The sequence below is a fragment of the Myotis davidii genome, unplaced genomic scaffold, assembly GCF_000327345.1.
Source record: "Myotis davidii unplaced genomic scaffold, ASM32734v1 scaffold120, whole genome shotgun sequence".
In the NCBI taxonomy this organism is placed as follows: domain Eukaryota; kingdom Metazoa; phylum Chordata; class Mammalia; order Chiroptera; family Vespertilionidae; genus Myotis; species Myotis davidii.
The window spans coordinates 3,199,835-3,216,878 of NW_006294778.1; the positions used below are offsets into that span (position 1 = coordinate 3,199,835).

Below are 17,044 nucleotides of genomic sequence, written 5' to 3' on the forward strand. Positions count from 1 at the left end.
CGAAAAACAAGGAAAGACTGAAAAAATGCCAGGAGATAGGATGACCAACTGCAACAGAATGAAATGGAATCTTGGGTTGGATCCTGGAACAGGAAAAGGGTATGAATGAAAAACTAATAGAATCCAAGTAAAGGCTGAGGTTTAGTTTACAGCACTGTACTAATATTCAACTTCTTCATTTTGACAAATGTACTGTTTATGTAAGATGTTAAGAATGGGGCAAGCTGAGGGAAACGTATACAGGAACTCTCTGTGCTGCCTTTATACTCATCTGTAAATCTAGAATTATCTTAAAATTAAAACTTTTCAAAAAGTCATTCTATATGACGTCCCTAATGGGATAAACTGCTGATAGCCCACCCAAATGCCATTATGGACTTGTGGATATGAGACAGGCATAAGTACATCATAATCATTTCTTAGTGATTCTTACCGCCGATATTTTTTTATCAATCTGATGTCCCTAGGATTGTCATATGGACCAAATATATAAGATGATGCTTTTCTTCTTGTGAAAAATTTTGGTTTATCATGGTAATCTACACATTATCTTCACAGACTGACATTGTATCTATATATCACAGTGTTGTATATGACTTCCTTGAAAGCGTTCTTTTGAAAAAGAATTAAGAAGTCCAGGTAAACAGGGATAAAAATATTTTAATTATTGAAATACACTGGTAAATTGAGTAACTTACATTGGTGTACTAACTGGATACACATGACATTAACAAATTAAAAACTTTGCAAATATCCTATTAACCATCCCTCACAGGTCCTTGAAATAGTATAGAATTAACAGGATGAGAGGCTGTGATCATTTGAAGGTAGAATGGGAGATGCAATGGCTATGAAGTGTTTGTATTCAGAGCCTTGAACTAAAGGAAACAGGAAGATAATCAAATGTGTATAGCACATGCCAATTCCAGTCATTTATCTTTAATACTGCAATGGCATACATTGTTCCTAATACAGGAAATTCTCTTGACATTTAAATAAAGCTGAAAACCAAATAGTAAAAAAAAAAAAAAGGAGAGAGATAACATTAAGAATCAATTTAACAATTCTACAGCTAAAAATTAATGTGAAGTAGAAATAGTGAAAGATAACAGACAAATATATTATTTCAGGGAATTCGTCTATAGTGCCTTACTATCTTCAGTTACAAATAGAATAAGGACTTGGTTATATAAAAACTATCAAAAAAGTATCAGTGAAAAGACGTCATCTTCATAAACCGGTTGAGTGGCCAGGGTGGAAATGCTGCTGGCACAGAGCAGGCTGGCTGGGAAAGTCTGTTAGCTCGTCTGTCGTAGGTGGACCGTGGAAAGTTCCATATACAGGTGTACTGTCTAAGTCCTTTCTAGTGGCACATCGTTCAATAGGCACCCATGGCTTTAACCACAGACTTAAGAACTTTGGGGAGGTTGGGGAGGCAGGTGACTGTTTAGAATTTCCTCGGAAATGTCTGCACATTGCAACATCTCTAAATCTTGATGAACACGCTATGAAGATAACAGACAAAGGGGAAATAATTAGCAAGCTTGAAAAAGTACAATGTCAATAAAAATATATCAGTGCCTGGCCAGTGTTGCTCAGTGGCTGAGCACTGACCTACGAACCAGGAAGTCATGGTTTGATTCCCCATCAGGGCACATGCCTGGGTTGCAGGCTTGATCCCCAGCGTGGGGCATGCAGGAGGCAGCCAATCAATGATTCTCTTTCATGTTTGATATTTCTCTCTCTACCTCTCCCTTCCTCTCTTAAATCAATATACGCTGAGTGGCCAGATTATGATGACCACCCAATCGGTAGTTCATTGGGCCACCTTTTGCCTTCAATACTGCAGCGATTCTTCTTGGCATTGACTCCACGAGATGTTAAAGGTGATGCGAGGAATCTGACACCATGCCTGATGAATAGCACTGTCCAGTTCTGTGAGATCTGATGGTTGTGGAACCAGCTGTCTGATGGCTCTTTTAACTTCGTCCCACAACTGCTCAATTGGATTGAGATCTGGTGATTGTGGGGGCCACCTAAGCAAGGTAAAGTCTCCCTCATGTTCCCAAATTCTCACTCAGCCATCTTCATGATGCAACTGGAAACGTGATTCATCGGACCACATGACTTTTTTCCAATGCTCGACTGTCCAATCCTTGTGTTCCTGTGCAAATTGGAGACGTTTTATCTTGGTAACTGCAGACAGCAAAGGTGTTCGAACAGGCCTTCGGCTTCCATATCCCATACGATGCACTGTACAGCTAATTTGCCTACAAATGTCAGGTGGTCATAATAATCTGGCCACTCAGTGTGAGTGTGTGTGTGTGTGTGTGTGTGTGTCAGCTAAAGGTCTATCAATTATTTACTTATTTTCTTTAAAGTAAAACACACATTCAACATTCACTTACTATTAATACATAGCCAGCACAGCGCTAATCACTGACTTATATAAAGAGGCAAAGTCAGGTAGAAAAGAAGACTCATAAACTTACAATTAAAACATGTCATAATAACTCCCAAAATTAGCTGCATATCAGCATCACCCAAGTTAAAGGTACAGACTGCTCAGCCAAAGCCCCGTCCCTTCCCTCCTTGGGCAGACTCCCCTGGGAGGGGTCCTACCACCCACATTATGTCGAAGCAGGATGCTGACTAGCTAGCTAGCCCATTCATTGGCATCTGAGAGCCATCCCTTGAGCTCCTGTGCTGGCAGTACTCCACACATCTAAGTGGGCATAACTTTCACCCTCGAGTCATCTGTATTAGAAACTACACATTTATAACGTGATATAAGTATTCTTAAAAGATTCTGAAATCACTCCTCAATTTGCTTCAAAAAGCACCCGTCAACTTTGAACTTTGGTCATTGAGTGAGTTCTGGGGCTTTATTTAAAAAGAGATTTTACGTGGGAGGCCACAAAAAGGTGTCTCCACTCCTCTGCATAAAATGTGTTTCTTGCCAAAGGACAGTGTTCTCGTCAGGGTTTCTGTCCAGTAATTTAAGCCCAGAAAGCCATGAGTTCAGATGGGTTACAGATAAGCACCACATGGATGCTTAGCAACTAGGGAAAACGGACAGCCTTTCAACTTGGGAAACGTTGCAGGTAATTCAAAGGAGGCCAAAGAAAAAACCAGGATCAAGCCGGTTGTGTAGAAATAGGGAAAACTGAGAAGAGAGAGGGATGGCAATAAATAATATACATTTACAGCTATGAGTTGTAAGGAAATATTCTAGCCAGCTGTCTAAAGTTAGGTGGGCTGGCTTATGAGCAACAATGCTAAATTGTTATCAGGGAATTTTAGATGCACATACAAATTTTAGCAATCATCTTGAAGATGAATCCTCTGAGAAAACTAAAAGCGAGAGAAGCTGAGAGAAGAAGGTAAAGGATTTGTCTAAGGTCCTGCGCTAACAGAGCTACCGAGTCGCCTGATACCTGTCTACGTGGTCCCTTTACCCACTCTATTCCCTTGCTTTCTGAAATACACCCTGTTTTCAGGAATGCTCTCTTTCAACGACATTACCTTTTTTTAATTGATGCCAATAATTAAAGTACTACTGCAAAAGGGGGAAACCGGCAGGGAATTTAGAGATCTAAATGGAGGGTTAGAACTCTATTAAAAAATACTAGGAATAGAAAACCTCCATCAAATTCCTAAAAACACTCAACACCCTAATGTGATCATGGGCACGAGGGAATAAAGCTCCATGATGCTGTTGCCTTGAGGAGAAAATCTTTGAAGAAGTGGCTACCCAAGACTGAGTCCCCATCCTCAGTGGGAAAGCTTATTTGTCTCCATCTATGAGCTTATTTTGTGACTCTCCCCCATCCCAAACACCAACTCCACTACTGTCCTTCAGCAAGAATTGGTGCAATAGCAATTTGTCTTGCTAAGCATTAATTCTATTTTATAGATTAAAAAATGGAGACAACAAAGGGGAAGTAGTCCTGGTCAGGTGGCTCAGTTGGTTGGAGTGCCATTCCTTACACCAAAAGCTTGTGGGTTCAATCCCTAGTCAGGGCACATACAGGAGACAACCAATTAATATTTTTCTCTCACATTGCTGTTTCTCTCTTCTCTCTTCTCTCTTCTCTCTTCTCTCTCCTCTCCTCTCCTCTCCCCTCTTCTCCCTCTCTCTAAAAACGTGTCTATGGGTGAGGATTTTTAAAAAATAAAAAATAAAGGGGTCGGGGGCGGGGGGGACACTTTGCCCAGCTCATAGGTAAAAGAGCTTGAATTCAAACCCAAGGCTGTATGGCTCCCAAAAGAGAATGGGCTACCTCAGGAATCTTAGGAGACAGGACATTCCTGATCACTGGAGATTAAGAGGCAAGATGTTATCCAGCACGACTGAAAGGCAGTGGGATCCACCCATCAAATGTGTTGTTAGACCAGGTGGGCTGAGGCTCTTGCCTCTACCAAAAGGATGCTGGGTACGTTTCAGAGACTGGGGGTAGGTAATAAATGAAGCTATTTTCACCTGTTCTTGTTCATCTTATTTCATTCTAACTCCAAGCTCTTCACCAGGACCCGAGGTCCATGGTGCATCCTTTAGACAATGTTTTCTTCTGTCTACATTGAACATGCTTTATGATATCCGAGCAGTAAACTTGGCCTGTGATTTTACTACTCCTTCCCACATAACTTGGCACTGATGGCTTGCCCATCTCCACTGGAGTCTTGGTACTGACACATCTCCTCTATGTACATTAACTAATTCCTGGCTGTCATAAAACACTTAATGTTGATCCTAACCTATTTCCCAGCCCCATCCTCTCTAGTCGCTCCCTGTCTAGAAGGTCCTAGCCCCGTAACGTTTTAGGCAATGACGAGTGAAATCTCACTGTTTTTGGTAAACTCTTGGCTTGCTTGTATTAAATAAATTAAGTTTCAGTTGAAAGAAAATAAAAAACATTTTAAAACCTGCAAAAGAAATTGATCTGATCATTAAAGACTCTTTACAATAAAACATGTTCCATTCCATAGATTTGCACACAAGATGAACCCTCCCTCCTAATCTTGAAGTCCACGATTTCTTAGAAATACACAGTAAAATAATACCTATACTTCATTTATCAAGGCTAAGCATATCCAATTATTTAGAAAAATATACAGTACCTCTTGATTATTGTCGTGATATTTTCTTCTAATCTTAAAGAGAAAATTAAGAAAAGTTAAATATTCAGAACATATTCTAGTTTCTCCTAAAAGCACAAAGAATCGTGACATACATTATTTGCTAAGTCAAATCATAAAGTAGAGAAAGAGCAATGAAGAACAAATAAATAACGTATGCTAAAATTAATGCCATACAGTCTTGTGTGCACATTAGATATATGAATAGCTCTTTAAAACTCATGAGACAACTGTGCAGTGCCCAGTAAATCAGCACTCTCTACCACAACCCTCACTTAAAAGTTGACTTAAGCAAGAAGCTATCTACAAAGTTGCAGTCACACCTATTATCAAAAGGACCTCGTTCACTTTATAATTACTGTTAACCTTACTTCATTTAATTGTACAATGGGCAGTTACTCTTCCTCTAATTGCCAGACTGATTATCTTGTGTGTTATACATATAAGAATTTACTTGTATGTCCTACAAAAAAAAAAAACCCGTAAACTGACAGACACATTAACTTCCATTTTCACACTGATCACCACTGAAATTAATTAAAAATGAAACATACCAATACCCCTGGAGCATAACCACAGACAGAGGCTAAATTATGGCTCTCGTCATAGGAGTAGTAATTTCAACAAATGATTCCAAGACCAGAGGCCTGGCTCCCTGCTACTCAGTAATATGTAGGGGGAGATAAGCAGGCTGAAATTTAAATTTCATATTTTTCACAAAACACAAAATACATCTTTAGAGAAAATAAACATCACGTGATTTTGCTTACTTTTTTGAACTGTCTTTGTTGGATTGGATACCATGTTGACAGCTTCAGATGGGAGACCAACATACACTCCTCCATAGTTTCTTCAAGAAGCAGATATAGAAAAATCAGACCAATTTCGATGGAACTTTATATTTGAAGAAAGCAATAGAAGCATGGAGTAATTCAAACAACTAAAGAATTATTAAAATAACTCATTGTTTTTTTCAAAAGTAGAATTCAGACTGTTATTGCCTTTGGAAATATAATTTATTTTCTATTAAAAGGAGCTACATATATAAAAGAAAGCTGTATTAAGTTAGTAGAAATTTTAGATATTTTACTTACAATAGCAAAGAAGAAAAGAGATACAGAAATAAATATCGGTGGAGTGAGGTAATATTTATCGAGAATTCCCAGGGGCCAAAGTGATATTCAATGCTATGGACATCCAAAAACATTTCAGCTATAGGTAGACATAAATATAAAATTCCGAGACAGAGAGCTAAGGAGTAATGAGAGCAGGGAGAGTTAACCAGAGGAGGAATGGGGAGATGGAGAAGGCTGAAAGAATAAAGGGAGGTCACCCAGTTAGGAAGAATAACACACACAATGGCCACAGGGTGAAAACTACTACAGGCCGCGTGCATAGGACAAAAACTAAACTTGCTTGAAGGAGGCAAAGATAATGAACCCTGGGCAAGTTCTTTTCCAGATCACACACTCCATGCCAAAAGTTGTCTTGGTAGAATCTCTACTCTATTGATAGCGTGCTACAGTGTTAAATAACATGTGTGAGTCAAATTAAAGCACGTTAAATTACATCCATGAGATGTGGCCAAAATTATTCAAATTAAAGCCAGCTTCACTATCAAACATACCGCCTCTTGTCATCTTCTGTTAACGAGTCTTCTGTTCTGAAAGATCAAAAACATATTTATGAGCCATTTGGTTATGTAGTCAAAGACTTCATTTTTGGTTATGAGAAAAGGAACTCTGAGTTAAAATCTATTTGATTTCAAGTTCTTCCATCAAGTATCTCTGTTACACAGTATCCTGGCTCCACCTCAATCAATCATACACTAAAAAAATTGGTGATTTTCTACTTAACAAACTATGCAAACCCAACAAATGCCAGAAAGCTCAACTGCAAACAAAAGTAAATGCTGAGGGCAGTCAACATGGGGAAGAGCACAGAAATGAGGCACCAGGAAGCCCTGGTTCTTCTCTCAGCTGTGCCACCCGCCCCCTGTGTGACTGACAGGCTGCGGGCAAGTGGCCCACCTGTATCTCATTTGTAAAATAAAGGGGTCGACCAGATGGCTCCGAAGGTCCCTTCCAGGGTCCTAATACACTATGACTTTGTATTTCTCATGCCAGTTCAGTGGAGCAACTCCAGGTATGAAGTATTTCTTTAGTGCAAAAAGAATTCATGTCAATTAGATCTTTTTTATCTAAAACAAAAAAACAACAACAACAAAAAAAAAAAACTCCCACCACTTCATACATGATCTACTGCAAAGAGAAGGAGGAAATGTTTAACGGGAAGTCTGTAGAAGGAATCACTACTGTAAAATGCACAGCCCCTTTCCTGGTATAAGGGGAACCCATATTCTGCTAGAATTCCTTGGCATATTTCTAAGAGGATCAGGAAGCTTTCCTTGAAGCACTAGTTAGCATACATACGTTACTTTTCTGAAAGAAATGAAAACTCAACGAGATCCAAATATATCTGGCTGAACTCAACATACAATTCTTAGGGGCTTCAGTCAAGAAGAAAAGCAGCCCAGATGGCATGGCTCAGTGGTTGAGTGTTGATTATAAACCAGGATCACCATTCAATTCTGGGTCAGGGCATATGCCTGGATTGCGGGCTCAATCCCCAGTGTGGGTTGTGCAGGAGGCAGCCGATCAATGATTCTCTCTCATCATTGATGTTTCCATCGCTCTCTCCTCCATTCTTCTCTGAAATCAATAAAAATATGTTAAAAATAATAATAAAATTTAAAAGAAGAAAAACAAAATGAAAACATCTAAACAGCTTCACTGCATCTTCTAATTCTAGGGACTATCTAGGGACTAATTGTGGGTTCACCCACTTCAAAGCAGTAAATATTCCAAATGTATATGTACATGAGATTTTACTTCATTGCAACAGCCAGTAAGCCCCAAATCTATAAAGGATGGGCTTATAAAGGTGGCAATTATCTCTTGCACATTGGCCATGCCCACAGCTGATACTCCAATTGAGGTCAAGATCCCCTGGAGGTCTCACTGATCCAACTGAGCACATAACCTGCACTGGCCAGATAATTACCAACTTCATTTCTCTCTTGCTCAAGTTGGGTCATTTTTTAATTCAAAGGTGTCAAAGTCATACTGTATTAAAAATGGTGTTACGCTCATCGAAGTGGTATAACAAAGTGTTGTTTACTCCTTGTAATTAAAATGGATTTATAACTTGTTAGTATAGGTAATAGGAAAATGATGGTGACAAACTCGTTCAAGATTATTAGAGAGGTTTACTTGGTCCTAAGTGACAAAGGTTGTCATGAAATTATTTTTGAAGCTATATGTAACTGATAGATTTGGACATATTTTCTGCCATAGCTAACCTTTTCACATCCAGTTATATATCTGTTTATTTTGATTATCTTCCTTCCTAGTTCTGCTTAAGGATAGAGTCAAAGTTTTAAAATATATTTTAACTTCCCCAAATATAACAAAATCACAAATAATTTTAATCTATTATATATTATTCAATATCCTAAAACCTAGTCTGTATTCATATGTGTCAGTAGTTTGTAATGGCATTCAAATAAAAATTGTATTCATTCTAAAAAAAACCATCAACAACCTTACATATCTAACTGGCAGGAAATGATCATGTAGCTACCACATTTACTGGATAATAAACTGAGCTTCAGATATAATACAAAATGTGAAAAAAAAATACCACTTATACTTATAAGATGTCTATTCTTTTAAATCTTCAAATAATTTATAATGCCTGCCTTTGTGCATATGCCCCCATGTATAAGACTGCTGCTTCACCCATTCCTTCCACAAACAATTAGCCTGCAATACGATGATTGGAGACCGAAGACTACATGGGCAAATATGGCATCATCAGTGAGCCCCTCTCATGTGTCAGGTACAGTGTGGGGCACCTCACACCATCAGTGCTATTCCTCACAACAACTTGGAGAGTTCAGACCTGAGGAAATAGGTTCAGAGAGCCATGTCATTAATACACATTCGAGACCAACAAGCAAGACCAACACTGACCTCATGCCCCTGGCACCAAAGCCACACTCTGCATTCTCATCCACCACTCTGCCTCTCAAATAGGAAGATGTAAAAGTCGATAACACTTCCAGTGACAAACCAACAAGGTGGCTTCCCCTAAAGTGGCCTTCCCCCGCTCCCCCGCCGCCGACTCTATCAAAAGCCTTGAGCATCACCACTGGCTCACAGCCTGCTGTGTGACTGTCCCTGTTAGTGCTACATTATTTCCTTTAATCCTCACTACTGCCCTGCAAGACCAGCGTTGGCCACATTTTAAAGATGAAAAACTGAGCTCTGAATGGTTCAGTAACATACCCAGGGTTACACATCCACATAATGGAGTCAGAATGCACACGCAGGCTAGTGTGATTCCAACTCCTGCTCCATAAGCTGTGAGCCCATGCTAATTCAAACCCATTTCCCAAGCTGGATCTTCCCAATTTGTACCATCCCACTTAGGAAAGAGGAACCAAGATAGTCGAAGAGTCTTCGTCAACGTTTCATTAGCATTAGGAGAAACCTCTAGCAGCTGCCGTAGTCAATCCATCTTCGCCGAACTTGACAAACTGCTGCGGGACTCATTTTTATCCAAGTGCCAAAGTTGTCCTGATCAGATGTTACATTAGAATTTATTCGCCTGAAAAATCAGATCCAGACTGAGACTGAGTCAGAAATGATGCTTGGTCCAGAGTAAACGAAATCCACCCTCGCCAGTCTGGCTCGGTGAACAGAGTGTAGGCCTGTGGACTGAAGGGTCCTGGGTTTGACTCCGGTTGAGGGCACATCATCATTGATGTTTCTATCACTCTCTCCCTCTCCTTTCCTCTCTGAAATCAATCAAAGTATATTTAAAAAATAAAGTAAGTAAACTAAATCCCCTCTGAACAAATAGGTCCAAGCCATTGTGTTCCACTGCCTGAGGACCAAATGCTGCCCTGCTCATGTCCAAGAGGACAGCACGCTACCAGTTGGGATGACGTGGTCTGGCCCCAACTCCACAGGCTGTGGCCTCAGGAAGAAGAATTTGCAGCAACAAAGCTTCCTGGTTAAAGAAAGGCCCGGAGCTGCTGAGCCAAAGGCCCTGAAAAACCGGTGGAATTGCCACAAGGTCACTCCTGCTGCAGGCGAGAGCTACAAAATCCTCCCGGTGTGGGGGACTAACTTTTCTAAAAGAGCGTGGGGTTATTTTAGATTTTAAACTATTTTCTTTTTCTGGAGTACAAAGCCTCCCTTTTCTCAAGATTATAATATTTTTTGCCTTTCACTTTTTAAACAATTTTTTATTTTTTCAATCACAGTTGGCATACAATGTTCTATCAGTTTCAGGTATACAACCCCGTGATCAGACATTTATATAATTGACAACGTGATCACTCCGATCAATCTGTACCCATCGGACACCGTACACAGTTACTGCAATGTTACTGACTATATTCCCTTTGCCAGACTTTACATCCTCCTGACTGCTTTGTAACCACCAATCCGTACTTCTCAATCCCTTCACCTGACAGGTTCTTTCTTGTTGATATGGGAAGTGGATATTATCTTGAGGCAGTTCAAAACAGGGGGGTTAAGTTTATCTGACCACCAAACAACTGAGCAAGAAATGGAAGTCTTCGGGATTCTAATCCTTGGGAGAGTCTCAGGTTTGGAATGATGCCCTGGCTATCCAAACACCGGGGCTGCCCATCTGGACACCATTTTAAGATATCATTGCGCTCGTTTCCTCTCACAAAACACATTTTGAAAGGTTTTGTTATCAACCGGCCTTCACAGCGAATTCACTGATATTTTCTTAGACATTCAGATGCCAAAGGGAGCTTGTGATGAGCCTAGGATATCCCAGGTTCCCACTGGGAGCTGATGTAATGGGATCTGGTGAGCCTGTGCGGCCTCATTGTGGGCACAGGCAGGTTTCCATTCAGTTTCTGAGGGAATGAAATTAGTCCATCGTGGTCCTTCTTCGGCCTCACAAACCCAGAACGTCCAGGCGAGGACCCCGCTCAGGTCAGCGCCTCCCCACCAGGGAGCTTTGGGATGAGCCCGTCTGCTTCACTGAGGACTTGATTATTTTTCTTTCCTGGTCACTACAGCTTACGTGGGAGAAGGGTGGCTACTGGGTGGCCTGCAGCTGTGATGGCTGATGGTTTATAAAATCTGTCCCCCAAACCGTGAAGGGGGAAGGAGGGAGGACAGAACATAAAGCCACACCTCCCGACTCTGGGAGGACAGCGGCATGGACAATCTAGAAAGTCCTCAGAAACAGGCCTCATTACTCTACTTGCTGCCAGTGCTGGAGCCGATCAGGAAAAGCAGCAAATGAGATGACCTCACCCGTGAATCTTCCCTTCGAGGGGCGAGCCCGGAGATTAGATTATTCCACGCTGGAACAGATCAAGTGAAAACGAGGCCAGCTCACAGCATATGAACTGGCAAAGAGGCCAAATGCTCTGCTGTTCTTGATGACACCACTCAGGGGTTACTGGTCCAAGTCCCGCTATGACTCAGCCAGCCCATAATCTTCTCCCTCAGAAAAGGAGCAAGTGGACAGACATCAGCCAGGATGAACCTCCTTGGGGTAATGCACTTCTAAGTAATAGTTCTAACAGCGTTCAGGAGTCAAGGCCCAGACGCCAACAAGCAGAGGTGCTGAAGAATGAGAAATCGACCGCAAACAGGGAAGACACCTCGAGAATAAGGCTTTTACCAAGAGAACCAAAAACATAGGGTCATAGGAGGTAAGGGAACAGGTACCATCAACCAAACCACCTCAAAATCAAAAGTGAAAGGTAACTTTGACCAGGTTCCCGCTCCGCTCCCCTGCCCTGGCCCCAAGGTCACCACTAGGGAGCCAAAGGCCAGGCTCAATGAGGGAGAAAGGAAACTAGCACAAATTACCAAAGGGTCCAGGGTGACCCGGAAACAACCATGTGGCATACCAAGACAAAACGTGCTCTTGCTAGACATGGGCTGGACATGAAGCTACTGTCTCTCACCACCAAGTCCCCACTCCCTGCTCTGTGACACTGGGGCTGGGGTTCTGAAAACCACACTCCCCTTTGCCATCGGGCTCCCTGGCGGGCTCCACCAAGGAGATGCTGGCGATCGAATGCAAAGGAGCTGCATCCCCCAGCAGCTGGCGCCTGTGTCCAGAGCAGGACCCTCTACTCTCCTTTTCTGGTCACTACAGCTCAAGTGGGGGGCTGGGGGCAGTGGCTACTGAGTGGCCTGCGGCTGAGATCACTGAGGGATTTCAAAAGTCAGATGCGTCACCTCCAGCCTGGAGCGCCCCGTCTCCCCAGCAGCAGCCAGGCAGCACTCTCTCCTCAGAATCTGGGCCCCAGCCCCTGAGAACCCCTCTTCCTCCAGCTCCTAGATGTCCAAAACCCCAACCTCTTTCCTTTGTCACTCCAGCCCGAGCTCAGGTAGCCTCTTCCCACTATTACTGGTTGTGTTCATCTCGGCCTTCCTTTCTTACCTTTTCAATCCTCCAACGTCTGCTTCACCAAGTCCTCACAGGAAATTCTCTGCCAAAATGGTTCGTGATTTCCCTTACCCTGACTGGGCACTAAACTAATACATCACTTGGCAGCAAGAATGGGCTGTATCTCACCCACCGAACCCGTCTCACTAACGCATCTAAAGTACTTGTCATTTTCTGTTCATCAGGTCCACTTACAGTGTCATCAATATATTGGATCAGTAGGACGTGCTGTGCAGAACAGAGGATAGGACACAGAGGCAAGACTGATGGTGAACTGTCAGCCGTGCCAGGAATAGCAAGCTGCTCCTGGTAATCTTTGCAAACTGGCTCAGAGGTGAAGAATTCGCCAGACCAAAGGTTTCATAACAGAAGCCAGGGCTCTGTTGGTTATTCTCAATGAAGATGCCATATCTTGAACAGCAGCTGCAACTGAAATCACCTCTTTGTGAGGTTTACAATACTCCAAAGTCACTCTGTAGAATACACTTGCCTTCTGCACAGGCCACACAGGCAAGTTCAATGGGGATAGGAGAGGTATCTCCATGCCTTTGTTTTCTCAAGTCTTTTGTGAGGACACTAATTTCTGAAATTCCCCCAGGGATACAGTATTCCTTTTGTTTATTATCCTGGTAGGGAGGGGAAATCCCAGGCTCGATTCCCGGTCAGGGCACATACTGAGGTTTCAGGTTTGATCCCCAGTCCAGTGCATGTTTCTCTCTCACATCAATGTTTCTCTCTACTGGCTTCCACTCAGCCCTTCCTACCAAGATAGCCTTACGTCACCAGTCAGAGGGCCAATGTGGGGAGTCCGCCAGATGCCAAATATGTCTTCTCCAATCATGGATTCAAGAACTAAGAAAATAACCAGAGCACGGTCTGCAGACTATTACACCCACTGTAATTCTGAACATTAGCCAAAATTCCATTTTTCACCCGACAACCATAGGGCCACACGTGGACTGGTGGGCCACTGTGGCACTTTTGGGTCCTCAGGTATTAATATAAACTCAGAGCCAGTGTCTAGAAATGTCTAAAAAGTCCAGGTACTTTTTTTTTTTTTTTTTTAGCTCTGGACACAGTTGCACATGAACCCCTTTGGAGAAGACAGAGGATTATCTACAGCACATGCCTGTGGCCATGTTTAATGTTCCCTCAGGGAGCATGGCCTCCCCTTTAATCAAGGGGCTCAGAGACTACTTTGGGTCTAGAAACTGAGTTTCCATGGTGATGACTCAAGTCAGGTTCCTGACTCCCAGACCAGAAGTTTTCCCCTTATAGAAATACACAGAGGAAGAATATTAACCTTTAAAAGGGCCGTCCATCTAATTCATCCCAATGGAGACTGTGATCAACTAGCTACGATCATAGATCCTTCCAGGATAAAACATTTTTTTTAAGATGTTTAAAACTGATTTTTAGAGAGAAAGGAAATGAGGGGGGGAGAGAGAGAAACATCGATGTGAGAGCAAAACATGGATCAGCTGCCTCCTGCATGCCCCCTACCGGGGATGGAGCCCAAAACCCAGGCCTGTGCCCTGACAGGAAATCGAACTGGCAACCTTGCAGTGATAGGACAATGCCCAACCAACGGAGCCACACCAGCCAGGGCCGGGATAAAACATTTACTGCCTCTTCACCCTGCTGCCCATGACAGTAAGTGTGCCCACCTTGTCTCACATGTTAAGTTCTACCACCACTTGGACTCCGCTCCTAAGGGCCCATCTCAGGGACAGCTTCTCCCACTGTCATAGCCACCTTATGGGGGAAGCCACCTCAGAGCTTATCAGAGATACTAGTACTCCCTATTCTGTTTCTCAACGGAGCAGGTCACACTTCGGAGATTCATATCGGCGTTCCTACCCCCTTAAGCCTTTGGGTCCCCTTCCTCTCCGTTATACCAGGGAAGCTCTGTCATAACTTCCCTGGTTAGAGTGCAAGTTCATTCTGTTTCATCAACTGAGTTAACTGAACTGTCCCAGCCGTGCACCTAAGTTATTAAACCTAGAATCTCCATTAGATAATAAATCCAGTCTAATTCAATAGATACTCCTTCCTCATTGGTTGCACACCCTTAGAATCCATTCCCAGACACATTCCCTCGGTGTCTGGTCATACAGCCTACAAAACCCTGCAGTTGTTTTGTAGTCTAAGCTCGCTCCTCCCAGGTCAGACTGTGCACTTACTTGCCCCCTTGGGGAGCACTGGGGTCTGACTCTATTTGTGGGTCTAGCGGCAAATGGGTGACTAGAGTGAGTCTGGAGGAGGACAACTGTACCCTAACAAGGCAAGCACCCCAATGCCTCCCACCCAACTGACCTACCCCCTTTCTCAACGGCACAGCCAGGAAAACAGAAAGTTCCTGGATGGCAAAGAAAGTCCACTCTCTGCCATTAGTTTCACCTCAGTTCTAATTTGGGCCAGTCTCGTGCTCTTGAGAGAGGAAATAGGAAACATAAAGAGGCTACATCAGCTGTCTCTAATCTCAAGGGACTAAACAGCCACAAAATCCTCCCTGCAATATGGAACTGAATCAAAAACTCTGACAGAGAAATCCTTGAGTTTACCATAGTTTTAATGCCCTAATAGAATGACCAAATGCAGTGAGACGGGAAAGTCACAGCCCACCTTGACTTCTGGCCTCCCTAACGAAGTAAAGAGTAAAGGGAGGTGAGGACACAGATAAGTTGGTTTTTTTTTTATTCAAAGGTATATAAGCAACCAACTCTGTGAATAATTTTAAGGGTCTAGAAAGGATGAGATTTAAGTATAGTTTAATTGTACCTGTTGGCTAAAGTTACAAATTCAAGATCTCTATTATCAGTTATGTGTGCCTCTGTGCCAAAGAGAGAAGCATGAGTGTGTGTGTGTGTGTGTGTGTGTGTGTGTGTGTGAGAGAGAGAGAGAGAGAGAGAGAGAGAGAGAGAGGGGATAGACCCCAGGGAAGGGCCAGAACTAAGGCTGGGATTTTGGGTATCAACATCGTCCATTCCACAGCTGTGCCCGGGATCAATCTTAGAAGGAAGACTTGCTTCTATAGTCCAGAGAGCAAAGGAGCAAAGTAGTACTAAAGGACTTGCATTACTGTTAACGCGAAGTTATTCCATCTTCTAGTTATATGTGAGCCATTACTCTACAGAGTAACTTGCATGCTAAGCGTGTTTGCTGCAGAGAGAGCATGACCGAAAGCCCAATGGTAAACTGCGTTCTCCGCTATGAAGAGAGTGCTTTCTTTCTGACCATAAACATCATTTGAAAAGTTGTGGAAAGTGCTGTAGTGTTTGAAAAAAAATGTAACAGTGCAATTATTTTTTAATCATCAGCTCGCATACCATCTTATGAAGAAAACCTTTTAAGCCAAAGGAACATTCTCTAAGAACCATGGAACATGTATTAACTATTTTGGACCAGGCTTAAAAAATACACTGGGCATTTCATTAAAACTGGGTCTCTTTTGTTAGCAAAAAATTAGCTTCGTTTACCAACGGAGAGGTGTTCAAGGAGAAAGAACGTCCAAGGTTAACCCAGTGGCTCTCAAGATAACCTAAAGTGAGATCACCTGCTCATCGGCACTGACTCAAATTCTTGGTCACAGCATCAATAAATATGTTTGAGGGTGGACCACTCGTCACTAATATTTCCCCCACTTTGGAGATGGTTAAAAAGATAAATCTTCAGTTGACATTTTAAAACTGACAGACCCTTGCAGAGTGGTATACTGTTGAGTGACATCTCTCTTACCAAAGCTGGCCCTCACACAAGCATGTCAGAAAAAAAGAAGAAAAAAAGAGGAACTAACCATCGGCAACCACAACTAAACTTACAGTTGGATAACTTCAGATTTCAAACTTGCTTTCTTCTATCTCAGTTACCACCACCACCTGTAGCCTACTGCCTGTGAACCTGCTAATGTCTGAACCCTTATCAGACTGAACACCTGCACTGATTCAGATCCTGTCTGCTTCACACTAGGTCTGTACACCCTTCCTGAACGAACCAGACAGACCGGATTTCTCTCTGACTTCTTTCAAGTCCAGGTTCCAGGAGGTGGGCTGCCTCCAAACCAGTTACATGACTGTGGTTGCTCTTTGGGGCGAGATGGCTTTCCTCTGCCTCTCCTGTTTATCACTGTATTCTGTGCCTTCTTCCTATTTCAAACCAAGTATCTGTACAGAATTCCTAAATCTTTCCATCAGTTTATACTACTGTGATCTCCATCTTATCAATAACTATCACTTTAATTAAAAGAAACCTTATCCAGCCCTGACCAGGTGGCTCAATTGTATGTCCCATACCCCAAAAATGCTGCAGGCTCAATTCCGGGTCAGGGCACATACTGAGGTTTCAGGTTTGATCCCCAGTCGGGTGCATTCCAGAGGCAACTCATCTA

At 42.6% G+C, this 17,044-nt stretch overlaps 1 protein-coding gene across 1 annotated transcript in view; it reads right to left on the reverse strand.

The window, feature by feature from the left end:
• Positions 1-640: 640 nt before the first annotated feature.
• Positions 641-17,044, reverse strand: part of LOC107184030 (chromosome unknown open reading frame, human C12orf75) — a 21,556-nt gene continuing 5,152 nt past the window's right edge. Inside the window, exons 3-6 of the mRNA XM_015567576.1 lie at positions 6,767-6,802; positions 5,910-5,989; positions 5,122-5,154; positions 641-1,505 (exon numbers count right to left, since the gene is read on the reverse strand). Coding sequence (XP_015423062.1) covers positions 5,150-5,154; positions 5,910-5,989; positions 6,767-6,802 — 121 coding nt within the window. The 3' untranslated portion in view covers positions 641-1,505; positions 5,122-5,149. The remainder of the gene's footprint in view (positions 1,506-5,121; positions 5,155-5,909; positions 5,990-6,766; positions 6,803-17,044) is intronic.